Here is a 15,579-nt window from a genome sequence, read left to right as displayed (position 1 = left end):
TGCTCTCATTACTGCATGGTACGGTGTATTCTTTGGAAAAGAAGAGGAGTGCATATGGGGGAACAGATTGGACAGTGTTATAGTCTAAAGTTATTTGCTATTCACTCCACAAGGTACAACTGAAAACATAATTCAGTGCAGTGACTAACTGAAGGGTGCATATTGCTTCCACATGCATGGGCAAACTATCAAGCTGCTAGTGTGAGCTCTCACCCATGCACGACCCTTCCTGTAGGCTCCAATGCCATCTTCCTTCACAATGCCCAGCCATTCCCTGCTATAGCATGATCCCCACTGTGCCTTTCCAATGAAGGACCATACCAGCTTTTCCCACCCTTCTGTACTAGTGATGTTAGGTATCAAAATCTGTTCTCTGCCTTACTTATAAGCCCCAATAATGTCCTTCCCACACTGCTCTGTTAAGAGATGCCAGATTTCCACACAGTATCATGATAATGGGTATTCCAATTTTAATCTTTCCACATTGCTCCCCAAGCAGATTTGGATGCCAACATTGCAGCATGCCCTGCAAGCTGTCCAACTATAAAGAAGGGCTAAGGAATTTAATCTCTGTAGATTTCATATAAGGTATCTGAACACTCCACCAGAGAGCTGCAAAATACCTCACTTCCCACTGCTGAGAATAATTATTTGTTAGTTAATATATTATTGTGTAACTAGGGCCTTTCCCAGCATTAGGAGGAAATTTGAGAGGCAGGTCTTCAGCTGATATATGCAGGTTTAATGATCTTGTCCCAAGTGCTTGTAAAACTAGTGTTGAGACAAGCCCAAAACTAAATGAGGCCTCGTTTAATAAGCAGGGCTGTATTTGCACTAGGCAGCCCAGCAGAAGAAAGACATTTCTGACAGTTCTTGTATTCAACTGGCTGAGACATTGCATGTTTGTTATGCTTTAATACTGCTGTGTCAATTATCAGTTCCTTTAGTTAAAATGAGAGTTGCATTGTCATCTGTTTATAATAGACACAAACTGAAAAAACATACAACACAGTTAACGTCAACTGTCAAGTTCTGGTGGCTTCTGTTTAGTGAAAGCAATGCAGTTTCTTCAACCCAGCTAAGAAAAATGATGTTTGTGGTAAGGCAGAGGTGGCAGTCGCGTTGTCTGTTGTACTTGCAGTACAGTAACTTCAGCAAGGCAACCCTAGCCTGTCCATGTGCTTGTGACACAATGGCTGTAAGGCAAGACTCTAAGCTCCAGACTGCATTTAGGCTTACCTTGGAAGCAGCACAGGGGCTGCAGATTCTGCAGGACAAATTTCTGTACTCAAATACGGGCTGCTGTAATCAGATCTCTCATGAAAATTAAGTGCTTCGGGCTGCTTGGTATATTGCCAGTGTAACCTTAACTTGGGCAAAATGTTGCTGCTCCTCCTTCCCTGTGAAAATTTCATCACAAAAGATGATGATGCAAATTGCTTTATAGGATCACAGACACACCTTCTATTAACTGTGATTGTCACTGAATTGCAAAAGATTGGGGGTGAGAGTAGGGAGTGAAGCAAAGGGAAAAGCTGAGGCAGACCAAGAGGCAAGCTTCCAGCCTGAGGAATCTATTGTTGCAAGTATCCCGCATCAGTGAGAGTTTTTGAGCGAAGGCTGATAAACTGTGCAAGATTACATTATTTGCGTAGATTCCTTGTTCCAAAGAAATTTTAAATACATGCAAGGAAAGCACTGACTTTTCTCTCCTGACTGAAGCATTGCCTTCTACAGAGTTCACCCATCTCCTTACTGACTCAGCCTTTCAAATAACTGAACCATGCTATGTAGTTTTTATTTCCTCCTCCTCCCCTTTTCCCCTTCTCTCTTTGGCAAAATAAATAACTAATATTCAATGGGAGTGAGTTGTGAAACCTCTAACAGCCTGCTAACCATTAGTTTCTATAACCCTTGCTGGCAATGCAATATACACTGGGGACTTCTGGCCAGCTCAGACACTCCTCTTGAGAGAAAGAACCAGGTATGGGTGTTCACCTCCATTTGGGTACCTTACAGAGCACCACCTCAGTTCATCTTAACGTTTCCTTCACCTTTTGTCTTCTCTCCCCCTTCCCCACCAATTGCTCCAAAGATTTTCACAATTTTAGCAGATCCTTAGGTGTCGTTAAAGGTTGTCTATTCACATACTCTCTGCTTTTCCTCAACTCTGATTCCTGTCAGGCCTCTCCCACACCTCATTGCTCCCACACCTTGTTCCGATCTGAGTTACCAGGAATTCCCCAAGAGCTCCTGAAGGGAACACCGCTGTCACATGCAGCAGTGTGGCCAGTTTTAATCTGCTTCCTTTCACACACTGCTTCCCGGTTTCCTCAGATTTTGCTCTGCTCTGAGACCAACAGGGCCACTGGACAGAAAGAAGAACGGAGCAGTACTAACTGCTACACAAAATGAGGAAAACCTTCAGCAGCTGACTTGCCTTACCACTCCAGTCATGGATTATCTTGTAATTGACTGTGACCCCACAACGCATCCCGGCAAAGCCAATGAGAGCCTAGAGCATGGTGCTCACCTTGAGACCAGGCCCAGTGTAAGTTAGAGCCTGCAGGCAGCTTTCTTGCCTGCAGCCATGACAACAACCTGGTTGTTGACTGAGGCACTAGAACCGGGTGGAGGTTTTCCTGCTGTTCTAACTTTAGGTTGCCTCCCTAAAGTCATATCTACTGGTGACCTGGCTTGCTTGCTACTTCTGCACTGGGTCTTGGCATGTGAAAGCCACCATTGGAGGGCAACAAACACTGAAATCCAAGTTCCCTCCAGAACTTCCTCATGTCTCTCCTGGTAATGGTCCAGGAGGCTACAAACTGTAAGTTATGAGCCACAAGCAGCTTGCATTGTGACTCTCATGCAGGACAACTGTGGGTATTATTCAACCTTTGCTGTCTTTTTTTCTGATACCACACATGGTGGAGGAGGGATCAGAAAGGACAATGTAATGTGACAAGCGAAGGGGTTCATAGGTTGCAGAGGTAGACTATGCCAGGGACTCAGCTTCAAAGGAAGAAGCGCGTGCTTGGAGACAGCATGGGTCATGACCCTTCTTCCATTACAAGATACCACACACAAAAACAAATAATGTCCATACAGAAAAATTCTTAAATAGATATTTCTTTAACAGCATGTAAGCCACTCTCTCACTTGCTCATTCAAACTTTTTTTTTTTCCCAGCTATGACCCAGGCTAACCTAACAAGCTGGTGCTGCAGGATTTGGACAAATAGAATATATGATAAAAATGTGCTCCTTTTCAATGTTTTTGAGGTGTATAACTGTCCTCACTTGTTATCTACAAGATTGTATTCACTCAAGATGGATAAGAAAAGCCGTCAACCTCTCTGCCTTTTCTCTGCTAAAATTAATGTGGCAACTTCTGTTTCTATAAAGGGAAGATGTAGGTGGGAACAGCTCCTTGTAGCAGGTGGTAACGTTGACTTACAAAACGTGAGGGTTACATGCCGGGCACGGAATGGAGCCCAGCGTGGATGTGGGAACTGCCCGGTCCCACACAAGGGCCTCCATTGCACAAGCTGGCTTACAGACATGCCGCTGAGCAACCCCACTGGGGGAGGGGGGAGGTCACAGCTCCTTGAATTCTGCCCTGTGGTCTGCCCAGTACGTTCACCATAACACAGGAGAAGCCTTTTCGTGCTGTGACACAAGATGCAAGCGAATTTAAACTGGTTTGGGAAGCAAGACTCAGAGGAATGTTACATCCATATTACTGTACACAAATAGAATTTAACTCCTTCTTAATCACTCCAAAATAAGACCTGGCAGTGATGTTTTACATAACAAAATCACAGAAAATTGCATTATTCTGTTGCCATGGTGCTCAGCCAGTCTTGAGCACACCATCTAGAATACTAACGTGCTCCAGGTATCGTGATGGTGAAACCCTGTCCAGAACTGAAACTATCCAAGCTCTTTTTTTTTATAAAGCTGTACTCTGAACTTTCCAGATCACTGGCATGAATGTCCGAGTCAAGGACTATCAGAAGCATTTGGTACTACCAGCATTCAGCTGCAAGATTCAGGCCACAGGAAAGTCAAAATACAAGGCCAGAGTCTTTCTTTGTAAAATATTTTGAAGGAAATGAGGTTTCATCATCCAGTTGTGAAGATCCCAAGACAGCTGTGGATGGATGGCTGAGGAGCAAGGCAGTCAAGGAAGTACACACCGAAAAAATGTTGAAATATCTGGACTTCCTGATGAAGACATTTCTCTCCAACACTGTGGGTATCCCAGTGCAAAAGAGATGGTCCAAATGTGTATTTTTCCTTGAACACATTACAGCCATTCCACACAGGTATTGTACTCATCACCAGTTATTCATTAAGCAGTATGACTAACATCTGTCATGTGGTGTTTGTTCACTCATTATCTGCCCATGGGTGAAGAAGTCTGTTGCAGTGGTATGTGCATTGTTTTGGTAAGGTTTTTATTCTTTTTTGTACTTAGAATACGTTATTGTATGTTCATGGTACACATGGGCACAAAATGTGCTATGTATAAATATTTAGTCCAAAAGGTGTGAATGAATGCATGGAAAAAATTTTGAACTTTCTACAAATGTCTCATATAAAATTCTGCATCATCTGCAGACCAGCCTTACCCTTTCTGTACACACCCAACTGTACTAAAGAAGCAGAACTGCTAGTCACGATAGTACACCTCTCAGCTTACTTAAAACTATGGCTAGATGTGTAACACTTGAAAGCGATGTTGGAGGTGCCCAAATTGTGATGGATAAAGAAAACCAAAAGATGCAGAGTTGACAGGTATCATCTAGAACAGGGGCATTGACGAGCCAAAAATAGACTTCCAAGTGAAAAATAGCACAGGCTTGAAGAGACCTAATCGTTTTTCCTTGTTTGTACTCAGTTCAATACACAGTCTTTGACACTACATGACAGGTTCCCTTTGCCCAAATAATGTCTTCTATTTGCTCCATCTAAAACATTTTTTGACATTTATTCATTCATTTCAGGCTGTTCTAGGAAACATCTGTACAGCAAATGTGTCTTAGACATACAGCTTGGATGAAAGAGATTTCCTTTTGGACTGGACAGCCTGAATAATGACCTATGCAAATACTACAAATGATTGATACTTGTAGTATTGCTCACCAGAGTGCTATCTGCTGTTTCTCCCCCGGTTTTTAATGAGATTTAAAAGCCTTTGAGTGAATAACCCTAGACTTTTCATTAATTTAGCTAGCATGAAAAGCTGTGGGGCCTATGTGGCAGGTGCTGTGGGTTAACAATAGGGGTACTGTTTAATCCAAGGGAAACAGAGAGTATAAAAGGGCCATGAATAAAAGGATATGGGATCTTTTATGAGGTCAGGAGAGGCATTTTAAATCAGGAGGTGCAAAGAGAGGCCAGCTACAGAAACATTCTTTCTTGCCGCACTTGCTTGGACAGCAGCATGAAAAAATGCTTTGTAATTTGCTCTGCAGAAAAGAAGTAAAACACCTCAATGCAAGAAGTTTGTTGATACTGAGAGGATCGCTACTAACTGCAGGAGTAGTTGGCTACTGTTCATTGGGGAATAAACTATTCTTCTAGACGGTATTATCCTTACCAGGATCATCTCTTTGGAACTTGGAGAAACACAAGGAGATTGTCTAACAAGTGCAATAGCATTTCAACACAGGGAAAAATGGTGTGTGATCTACAGGTTTGTTTGTTTTTAAACACTGACTGACTCAGTTACTGAGAGCACTAATTAAGCAATCAGTGATTGAGAGTTTAGAGTGGAAAGCAGAAATGTTGAATTGAAATTGCAAACAAACTTCCTCTAAAATGCCTGAAAGCATTCTCATCCGTGCTTATATAATTGCAGTAGGTTCAGGGTCATTCGTGTCATTCCTCATCCCTTTAAGATAGAGTTTCAATGGTATAATATAAATGGGCCTTTAGAGACTCGGAGACAGATGGAGAAGAGTACATTTTCAAAATTTAATCAAATACCTTCCAGTTATGAAGCACAGATGTTCAGGGTCAGGAACACACAAGTGAAACACTGCTATAACGTGTCAGACTACTGTTCCTGCTGTTGGAATATCCTAACCACTTGCAGGTGATTCAGAAGAAGGTGCGAGAACACCAGAAGTAGAATTATATCATAGTTCACCCTATGGGAAACGTCTTGCTTAATGCTTTCAGTCACTTGCTTTGAGTTTTTACATACCTTACTCTTTTTAACTTTAATTTTAAATCCTTAAGTAAGGCAATGATGGATGCTCACATTACTCATTTATATGGCCAATGGCTTTTCAAGTTTTGCAAAGCTCTTGGGCCAAATGATAGCACCTGGGAATAATTTTCCTGCAATAATCATGCATCATGAAATCCTTCTTTTCCATTTAATTAAGAGTTCTGCCTTACAACTTCATGAAACACCCCCCATTTTTGCTTTAAAATAAGTTATTGAAATTTCCCCATACCGTTCATTATTTTTAAAATGTGTATTATGCCACCTTCTACTTGATCTCTCTTCTAGCACATAATTACTTTTTTTTTTTTTTTTTTACTACTACAGTTTGGCAATCCTTTTGTCTTCTTAATGTTGCCTTTACATAACTGGGGAATCCCATGCAAAAAAAGAGCGATGCTGATCACGTAACATGCTTGTGGATTTTGTGGTTTCTCCAGTCCTGCTTTTTAAGCTGCCAGGAACCTCTGGCAGATGTATTTTCATCAAGCACTGTACAAGCTAGTAGGAAGGACTGCTTAAGGGCCATGTAAATTTCTGTGGGCAGTCTCACAAGAGCATCCATTTGGCATGAGTCAAAGTTTTACAGATAGGTGTCTCTGGCTACCTCCTAACCGAGGCAGTTCCTTTGCCTTCCACGTTCTCATTTTTCCTTTCTCATACTTTGTTGTGTATTTTCTCCTTGTTTCCTTCCTCTTTCCAGTTTTCTCCATTCTCCCTCCTCCCATTTCAATTAGGGCCACATGAGAATTTCAGCAGGCTGACCTCAGCCCTTTGGTGTGTGGACTCCAGCTGACATACCTAAGCACCTCAAAATCCTTTGGACACCTCTGCATTTTTGACCATTTTCTTGCTGTCCAGGGGGAAGAGGGCTAGGGGAGTCGGGGAATTAAGTTATACCACAATAACAGCATTCCTAACACGAACTGCATGCACGCCAGGAGCCCTTTGCCACATCGTGTAACACACAGCTCTATCTTGTCACTGACTTGATCTTTCTCTGACCATTCAACTCCACTTCCAGCAGCCCTGATGTACAACTGTGTAGGAGCGTGGCCCTGAAAGACTCCTGGGAAGGGCTCCATGATCACGGCAAGCTGGCGAACTTCACCCCAGAGAGCTTGAACATCTCATGGAAACTCACAGGCCCACACACATGGGTGCATACACAAACGTGTGATTTATTGAGTGTACAAAATGCATGACGGAAGGGAGATGCTGTTCTTGTGGTGAAGGGTCCATAACACCCACGGACAACATCCCGGGGCAAGGGCAAAGCCTGCCTGCCGCCCCTCTTCTGTCCTCCTCAGAGCTGCTGCCACCTCTCCTCCAGCGCTTTGCCAAACGACTTATTTCACAACCTTCCAGCGTCGAAAACGAAAACCTCCGGGGAACCTGGCAGGATAAGTCAAGTAACAGCGACGGTAACAAAAAGTCACTGAAGGAAGCGAGGCCGGGCTCACCTCAGCGGCCCCCACACTCGCTCCCAACGGCGGCGGGGAGGTCGCGCACCCTCCTCTCCCCGGCGCGGCCCCTCACGGGCGGGTGAGGGCCGGGATCGGGACCGGGACCGGGATTGGGATGGGGATAGGGGCCAGGACCGAGATCAGAGCCGGGGCCACCCGTTGGCCGCACCTCGGGGCGCCCCGCCGGCCTCTCCCCCGCCCGCAGCCCCGCATGCGCACGCTGGGGCTGGGCGGAGGGGGAGGAAGCGGGAGGGCACCAAATTCAAATCGCTGCTAAGGAGGGAGGGGAGGGAAAAAAGAAAGAAAAAAAAAAACCGAAAAAAAAAAACGGGGGAAGGAGGCAAGCCGGGGGGAGAGGAGCGGAGCGGAGGAGGAGAAGTGAGGGAGGAGGAGAGTGGGAGGGGAGTGTGGAAGGCTCTAAGGGAAAGCGGCAGCGGCCGGGAGAGGCGGCGCGGCGCACGGCGGGGCAAGGCAGAGGTGTCAGGGGCGGCCGCGGGCACCCACGGCCGCAACGCGGGGCAGCCTCCCCGGCCCGCCCGCCGCGCTCCGCCCGCCCGCCCTCTCTGGCCCTTTTTCTTCCTCTCCTCTCTCCTCTCCTCGCCTCCCCGCCGGCGGCACCATGGTGGACAGGGGCCCCTTGCTGACCTCGGCCATCATCTTCTACCTGTCCATCGGGGCGGCGATCTTCGAGGTGCTGGAGGAGCCGCACTGGCGCTCGGCCACCGACGACTACAAGCGGCAGAAGACGGAGCTGCTCAAGCAGTTCCCCTGCCTGGGCCAGGAGGGGCTGGACAAGATCCTGCAGGTACCGGGCTGGCGGCCGGGCGGGAGCAGGTGCCGCCGGGCGCCCCGGGGCGGGACCGGGACCGGGAGCGGGGCCGGGAGCAGGGCAGGGGCAGTGCCGGGCTCCCCGGGGAGAGCCAGCGGTGGTCCCGTCCCCGCCGAGCCCGGAGCCTCCTCGAGGAAAGCTCCGAGCCCCGGGGGCCCGCGATCGGGGCGAGGAGGGAGCCCCCGGTTCGCTGCCAGCCCAGCACCGAGGTGCTCACTGCGGCTCTTGGCCCACCCGGAGGGGCTCCCTCCCTCGTGTGTGAGGAGGGGAAGGTGAAGCCGAGCGTCTTGAGCGTCTTCTGTTTGGGCTGGACTTATATTTATTTATTTCCCATATTTTCTTCCCCGTACTGAATGCCCTCGTTGTGAGTTGTCTGGGCGCTGAGTGCAGGTCCGAGGGGTCAGTCGGGGCAGCTGAAGGAAAGTTCAGGCCGCCCAGGGTTGAGCGCCTCGCACCCAGGGATGCTTGCAGCCCTCTTCCACTTCAGCCCAAAGACCTCTTTCTAAGCATGCGGAGCGGATTAATCGTCCTCCCTCTTATCTGGCAGAATGCCTCTTCAAATCTAATTATTAATCAATAGCATGTATAAAATCGCAGAGTAGTATAAACTTGGTTAGTGTCTTTTTATGGACGTGGTGTCCATTAAAAGATGGTGGCCAGCAACGGTGAACCGTGGAAAATAGGCTGCCTAGATACGCGGGGCTCCAGCGGTGGAAATGAGTCCTTTGGGACTGTATTTCAGAGATGTTTATATTGACTAGACCTCATGTTCATTGTGTTTCGGATTTTTAAAAAACTTTATTTTTAAATTCACTAAGAAGTCTACTAAAATGCTAAAATACAGAAGACGGGGAAAATGACTCATGACTGTTGGCGTAATCGATACTGTGCAAGCTTAGAAGGGGGTATGGTTCTTGGTTCTAAAAGTTTGTGGTTTAAGTCTATGTCCTTCAGTTGGTGGCTGCTTTCTGTCTGCTTCAGATAGTAGAGCTTTCTGTTGGCAGTGTCCTTATTGTTACCGTCTCAATACCCCCATTAAATACAATGTTGTGGTATGGAGTGGAATGGTGGATGGAGGCTCGAAATTGTGGAGGGATGTTGGGAAAATGAAAGATGTGCTGTGCTTTTGAGGATGCCTTTGCTGTACTGGAATCTCACTGAAATCTTAGTCTAGGTTATCCTAAACCTGTCCAAGATCCCCGAGAGAAAAACCTTATTTGGACTGGGGTGTACCTTAAACCTAGTGTGCTTGACTTGCTGTAGATATCATTCAGAATCCAGACTCTGGCTCAGTTTAGGATGAAATTGACGTTGGTATGAGGGAATCATTTAGCTAGTGTTTTTCCATGACCTTTATCACAACTGATCCTGAAGTTGCAGAAAGATTTTTTTCCTAAAATATAAAATGACCAGGGAAAAAGTTATAGATTAGTTCATTAGGATGGACTATAGCGTGTTGTAGAGTGGTGATGGGTGCAGAGTTAGTGAGGAGAAGGAGCATAAAGCAAACTGTGGGCAGATCAAAGTATTTGTTTTGAGTACCTCTGCACACCTCAGTGAGGAGGGCCTTCCCTCTTCAGTGTGTTAGCTCCTGGTGTATTTCTGTTTTGTCTCTGTACTGCTTCCAATTATACCTTACTTTCCATGTCTGACCTTGCTGGTCTGATGATCACTTTTAGATATTCTGCTGTCCTCTTAAGCCCAGTTTAGCTAAAACGTAAAACATAGCTCGCTCTTCTTTTACTCTTGTTGGTAACTGGAAACTTCACTGCTTGCTTTCATCTAGACTTGTACTTTTGTTGCTGTTCTCATTTTGTGTGAGAAGTGGTGAGGAGGGAAGTAAGTAGCGTTTCCTACAGAGGAGAACGGAAGGGTGAAATCTAGCCCAGCTGATAAAAAGAAGGGAGAAAAAAAATCATGTAAGGGCATCAGGATTTCAACTTGAATAAGCTGTGAAGTATACTGGAAATAGTATTTGTAACAGTGCTTTGTCAAGCACTATCTATGCTTTTTCTCTTGGGTTCTGCTAATTCTTTTAAACATTATAAATCTCTGTTCTCTTTTGGCAAATCCCGATCTCCCTGCTCTCATATTAACCCCCCAAATTTGTTCTCTTACAATTCATCCAGAATGTTGTTGATTTTAAAACATGTATTTTTTTCCTAATCCACACTTCTGTTTTGCTCCTCTGAGCTTCTTCCATGGAATCCCAGAACTAGTTCCTGAGATTTTGCATGACTTAACCCATTTCTCAGCTTTTGCCTCCTGTTTCATGGCCTTCAGTTCATTTCAAAGCCTTTTATCTCTCTTCTTGTGGTGCCCACTACTGTTCTGTGGAGCCACATTCAGCTCTTCTAGTTACTTCTCTGATATTCTCTTTAATATCCCAATTTAAAAAACACTAGATAAAATTTTTTAGCAAATATCACCAGATATAAGACTTTAAATGGTTGTTGGTAAAATGCAACGATGCCAAGAAATGTTCAACTTGAACTAACAATTCAATTTTGTTTACAGAAGCAAGCTGAAAGGTGACAAGGACTGACTTATTCAGAGACAGATCTCTCTGCTGCCCTTGTTCCCCACCCAGGTTAGCTCATGTGTTCATCTCAGCCTTATGTTAGCTGTAAGTGTAATGGAAAGTGTGTGGAATGGCTGCAAAGTTAGATGTGTAGGGTGATCTTAACCACTTAACCTACTCGTTTTTGGTTTTTGTTTTTATCAGCACAGACTCTCAATTCATGTACGGACTGGTATGTTTATACCAACAATTCAAGTGATTATTAAGGGGGCTGTATTATGTCAAATACTGTCTAAAGCTTGCATTCTGTAATAGAAGATTTCACAACACCTGATTACAGTACAAATACACTGCAATAAACTTTTATTGAAATGTTTAACAAACACTTTCACAAAGCTCACAAGCTGAGTGTTTTAGGATATGCTAGAAAGAAAGTCTTTTTTTCTCCCAATCCTAAAAGTCTAAAAGTAAGCTTAAAAAGAGCACCTAGAAGTCACGTGAAGAATCAGTTTGCTTTCAATTATTTTAAGTGCCATACTACTTACCCTAACTGTAATGTGTAATGGAAGTACTCCTTAAACTCTTATTGGAGTACGTTAGACTCTTATGTTAAAAGTGACTGACTCTGGACTGTGTAGAGGCTGGTTGATATAAGTCTATGGTTTATCCTTGCCTTGCTGCTGTGGCCCAGAGTCTGTCCTGGGACTCTGGGAGGAGGAAGAGGAAGAAGGCTGTGAGACCCACAGTGATGACACCTTTGCCTACCCTGCTGTAGGAATGAGTTTTGATGACAGAAGCAAATGTAAGGCAATGTAGTCGTTTCCCTATTCTGTAGTTCCTTACTTTTACTCTTTATTGCTCCATCCTGATTGTGAAACATCAGCTTAATGATAAAGGAGCTATTCATCCAAGGAGGAGCCCTCTTGACCCTCATGTCACTATTCATATGAGCAAAGGTTTGCAACACTGAGCTACATCTTGTTTACTGGGAAGTCTCTTTTACTGGCCCACCACAGTCATCAATAAATTAAATGCTTCCCACTGATAAACCTCAAGGCTGGTGAAAAGAAAGGGAAGAATTTAAAGAGAAGTGAAAACGGTTACTTTAAAAAAAAAAACAGTAATAAAAAGAAAAGAGAAACTGGCTTAATTTAGGAGAAGCATACAAACTTACTGAGTATAAGAACAAATAATTGAGGTCTTTATTTGAAAAATATACATGACTGTAAACAGGCCTGACAAAGAGCTTTAGGAAACTAAATGTTTAGACTTAGAGCCCAGTGCTGTGAACAAACATTTAGAAGACTTTCAAGGAGAGCTTCTGCTAGGGTATACTTGGCACACAGGAGGATTATGCTAAAGGAAATAACCTCAAGTGGCTTAATAGTAGTTTCTCTTCTGATTTTTTTTTTTTTTTAAAGCCATGATATCTTCTCCACTTGCAAATACTGACAGGTGCACTTCCAAACTCAAGTTTTCTAAAAAGTTAAGTTTGAAATGCTTTTCATTAGTTCAACATTCAATAAAGGAACTAATAGGTTTTCCTCATTGTTTGTAGAGTGATTTGGTCACATGTGTAAAGTTAATGCAGGCATATTTTTAATAATTTTTCCCTTCCCCTCTGTTTTTCAGGAGGTGCACAAATACAATTAGAAAGGTTTCAGGCTTCTAGGGTTTGTTTGTTTGGGCTTTTACTTCCTGATTCCTTCTATCTAAGGTATTGAAGGTGAAGGAAACTAATTGTATACTGCATTTCTTGGTTGAAATGCCAGATAATCTGTCCTCTAAAGACTTTCATATGGGCTGAACAAAGTAAAAATGAGCAGCTACCAGACAAGGGCAAGTGATTGCCAATGAAAATGTTTAACCACAAAGCTGTTAACAGCAGTACCTAATACCTCTTACATGAAAACTTGACAGTATAAGCTAAGGCTTATGCCTGAGAAATAGCTATTGCCCGATGCTTCCAAATGTGTAACTTCAATTTTGCATCCTCTAAGTTCAGCAGCGATGAATGGAGATTAAAATGCAGGACTGCGGCCCACAGTGTATCTGTGGCATCTCAGCCTGTGAGTTATTGCTGCTGCAGCATAAGAAGAGGAAAACTGAGGACAGGCCAGTAGTCCTTCATGCCGTAGCTTTTCTCAGTGTACCTCCATGCAAAGTTGTATGTAACCAGGCATGCTTGTCTGTTGTGTTTTGTTTGTCCCTCCAGGCTTTTCCCTGTTTAACCATTACATTGTTTAAACTTTCTTGGAACATAGTTAAACAAACCTGATAGTGCATATGCTGCAACTCTCTCTGCTGATGGAGCAATAGCAATCGATCAGAAGTTCTAGTTTTCCTGCTATGGACTTAATCCTTGAGTGCTTCTAGTATGTTGTCCTTCTGTTCTTTTGGGGATGGAATGTTTGTATTACCTGACATGTTACCTTCTGCTGCTAGGTGTGTTTTCTGGCAAGCTCTGCTCTAGAGAGCATGGTGTGCAAGTAGATTTGTCGATTATCAACAGCCTGTTGTCCTAAAAGATCATGAAACCCCTGCTTTGCTTCATACTGTACGTGTTATTATTGCAAAATGTCTTCTGTACCCAGTGAAAATAGTGTAATGATGACTTCGTGTAGATTTCCATTTTAAAACAATTTGTTGCTTTTGCTATTAATGTTAATTAAACAAAATGAATTGCTGTGCTTTTCTTTGGGTGGTGTTGACCTTCAAAGCAATCGCATTTCATGCTGGCACTGCACGTAGATGTTAATGTAGTGGCGTAAAACCAGAACCAAGATGGATTGCAAGTGGCAGTCAATAGTTTGGTTAGCTGGGAAGCAAGAAAGAATGCTACTGCTTGAAATAATATATATGTATAATTATATATATATATATATATATAATAATAATATATATAATATATATATGTAATTATATATTTTATATATAAAATTCAACTGAACCAACTATATCCGGAAAGGGCTTTTGAAAGGTTATAAAATCTATTTAGTTTTTATGCCACTGGGATAATCTTTTTGTTCTCATTGTGTTCTGTGTTTCAAAAAGGTCTCATTATGATTTTTTGTTAAAAACTAGAAACCAAATGCTCTAAAGTTTTGTCTATATCAGCATGTAGTGCAGCTCAATAAGAGCAGACCCAGAGAACAAAATGTCTGGTGCTGTGGACGTGATGATGAGTGTCTGCATTTGCAGGGATTTTTACTTCTTGCTGACTCTTGTATGATCCTATGGATTGAATGCTCACGAGCAAGTAGGTCACATGTATTAGATTTCTTCATGGAGTACATCTTCAGGTCTAGTTTGGTCCAAAATGAGTTCAGCTTATATGCTCTGATCCTGTTCCGCAGTTAGAAGTGTGACATTGATAGGGGACAACTGGGAGTCTTGTGCTCTTGTGTATTGTTCATCTAAATTAAAATACCACTGTGGTAACACCTGAAGTTCTGTATGCTGCTACAGACATCTTCAGGAGAGCCGTACTTGAAGTCAGATTAAACCCCTAAAAGCATGGCATGCGATATGCACTCCTTGTCTTTACTAGATATGTTTGTTGAAGGGATGGCATAAGTTTGTAGGCGTAACTTTGTCTTGCTTTGTTTCCTGTCTTCTGATTCAGGTTCCTCAACAGCAGGACCTGGTATTATTAGATCCTCTCTGTAAAACAGTAGGTGCTTTAGCAAGAAACTTCGGACTTGCAGTTTATTTTCTGTTCCCATCCATCTTACTTTATCATGTTTTTATATTAGAGGTCTTAGATATTACGGTATTAATTATGTACTTACCAACATCTTAATTGTAGGCAGGAGAAATCCCTCCCAGGCATGCCTTACCCTAGCGGCTACATTTACAGTCAAATGAGTAAGGAAATTATAATATACTTTTTTTTCTTTTTGTTTGTGTGTGTGTGTTGTGTGAGTTCCAGTGGATCAAAGGAACTGTTGGGTGTGAAGTAGCTTCTGAAATGTTTTAAACTCAAGCGTCATACACTGTTTTCTTAGGAAGAAATATGAGTAATGAAAAGGGAGCAAGAAACTAGTAACGAGTGGTATATCATAGCCTCTGCTGAGTCTGAAATCACATTCCATGTTCCTTTTCTACCAACATGGGCACTGGTAGTGTTTCTCATGATTGACCTGCCTTTAATCCTCGCTGTGGAACCAGTTGTTGCTGTACCTATCTGTAGGACTGTATTTCTGCCTTAGCGAAAAGGTTGAAGCAGATAGTATTGAGCAAATTGGCAAATACTAAATTGACTTTGTTCTGCGCCAGCATCTTGCAAATGTTGTGTAAGCAAGTTCCAGCTGTTCAGAAACAAAACCCAGCAACAACCTCTTTGAGGTTACAACAGGTGCAAATAAAGAAGTCTCAGCTGGACCTATCACAGGTCTCTGAACTCTGACCCTTTTTAATAGCAAAGGTATACGCTCCTTAACAGTAGTTTGGATTCCAGAGGAAGGCCTGAAGTTGTTGGATGATGGTGGCTTACAAGTGACATAGCTAATGGAACCTGAAAGTAA

General features: G+C 43.4%; 1 protein-coding gene across 1 annotated transcript in view; it reads left to right on the top strand.

The window, feature by feature from the left end:
* Window positions 1-8,134: 8,134 nt before the first annotated feature.
* KCNK5 (potassium two pore domain channel subfamily K member 5) overlaps window positions 8,135-15,579 on the top strand; it is a 39,348-nt gene continuing 31,903 nt past the window's right edge. Inside the window, exon 1 of the mRNA XM_035561148.1 lies at window positions 8,135-8,508. Coding sequence (XP_035417041.1) covers window positions 8,323-8,508 — 186 coding nt within the window. The 5' untranslated portion in view covers window positions 8,135-8,322. The remainder of the gene's footprint in view (window positions 8,509-15,579) is intronic.

This window comes from Cygnus atratus, chromosome 3 (assembly GCF_013377495.2).
Source record: "Cygnus atratus isolate AKBS03 ecotype Queensland, Australia chromosome 3, CAtr_DNAZoo_HiC_assembly, whole genome shotgun sequence".
Lineage (NCBI taxonomy): Eukaryota > Metazoa > Chordata > Aves > Anseriformes > Anatidae > Cygnus > Cygnus atratus.
Note: the sequence above shows the minus strand (reverse complement) of the source record. Positions and strands in the feature narration are given on the sequence as shown.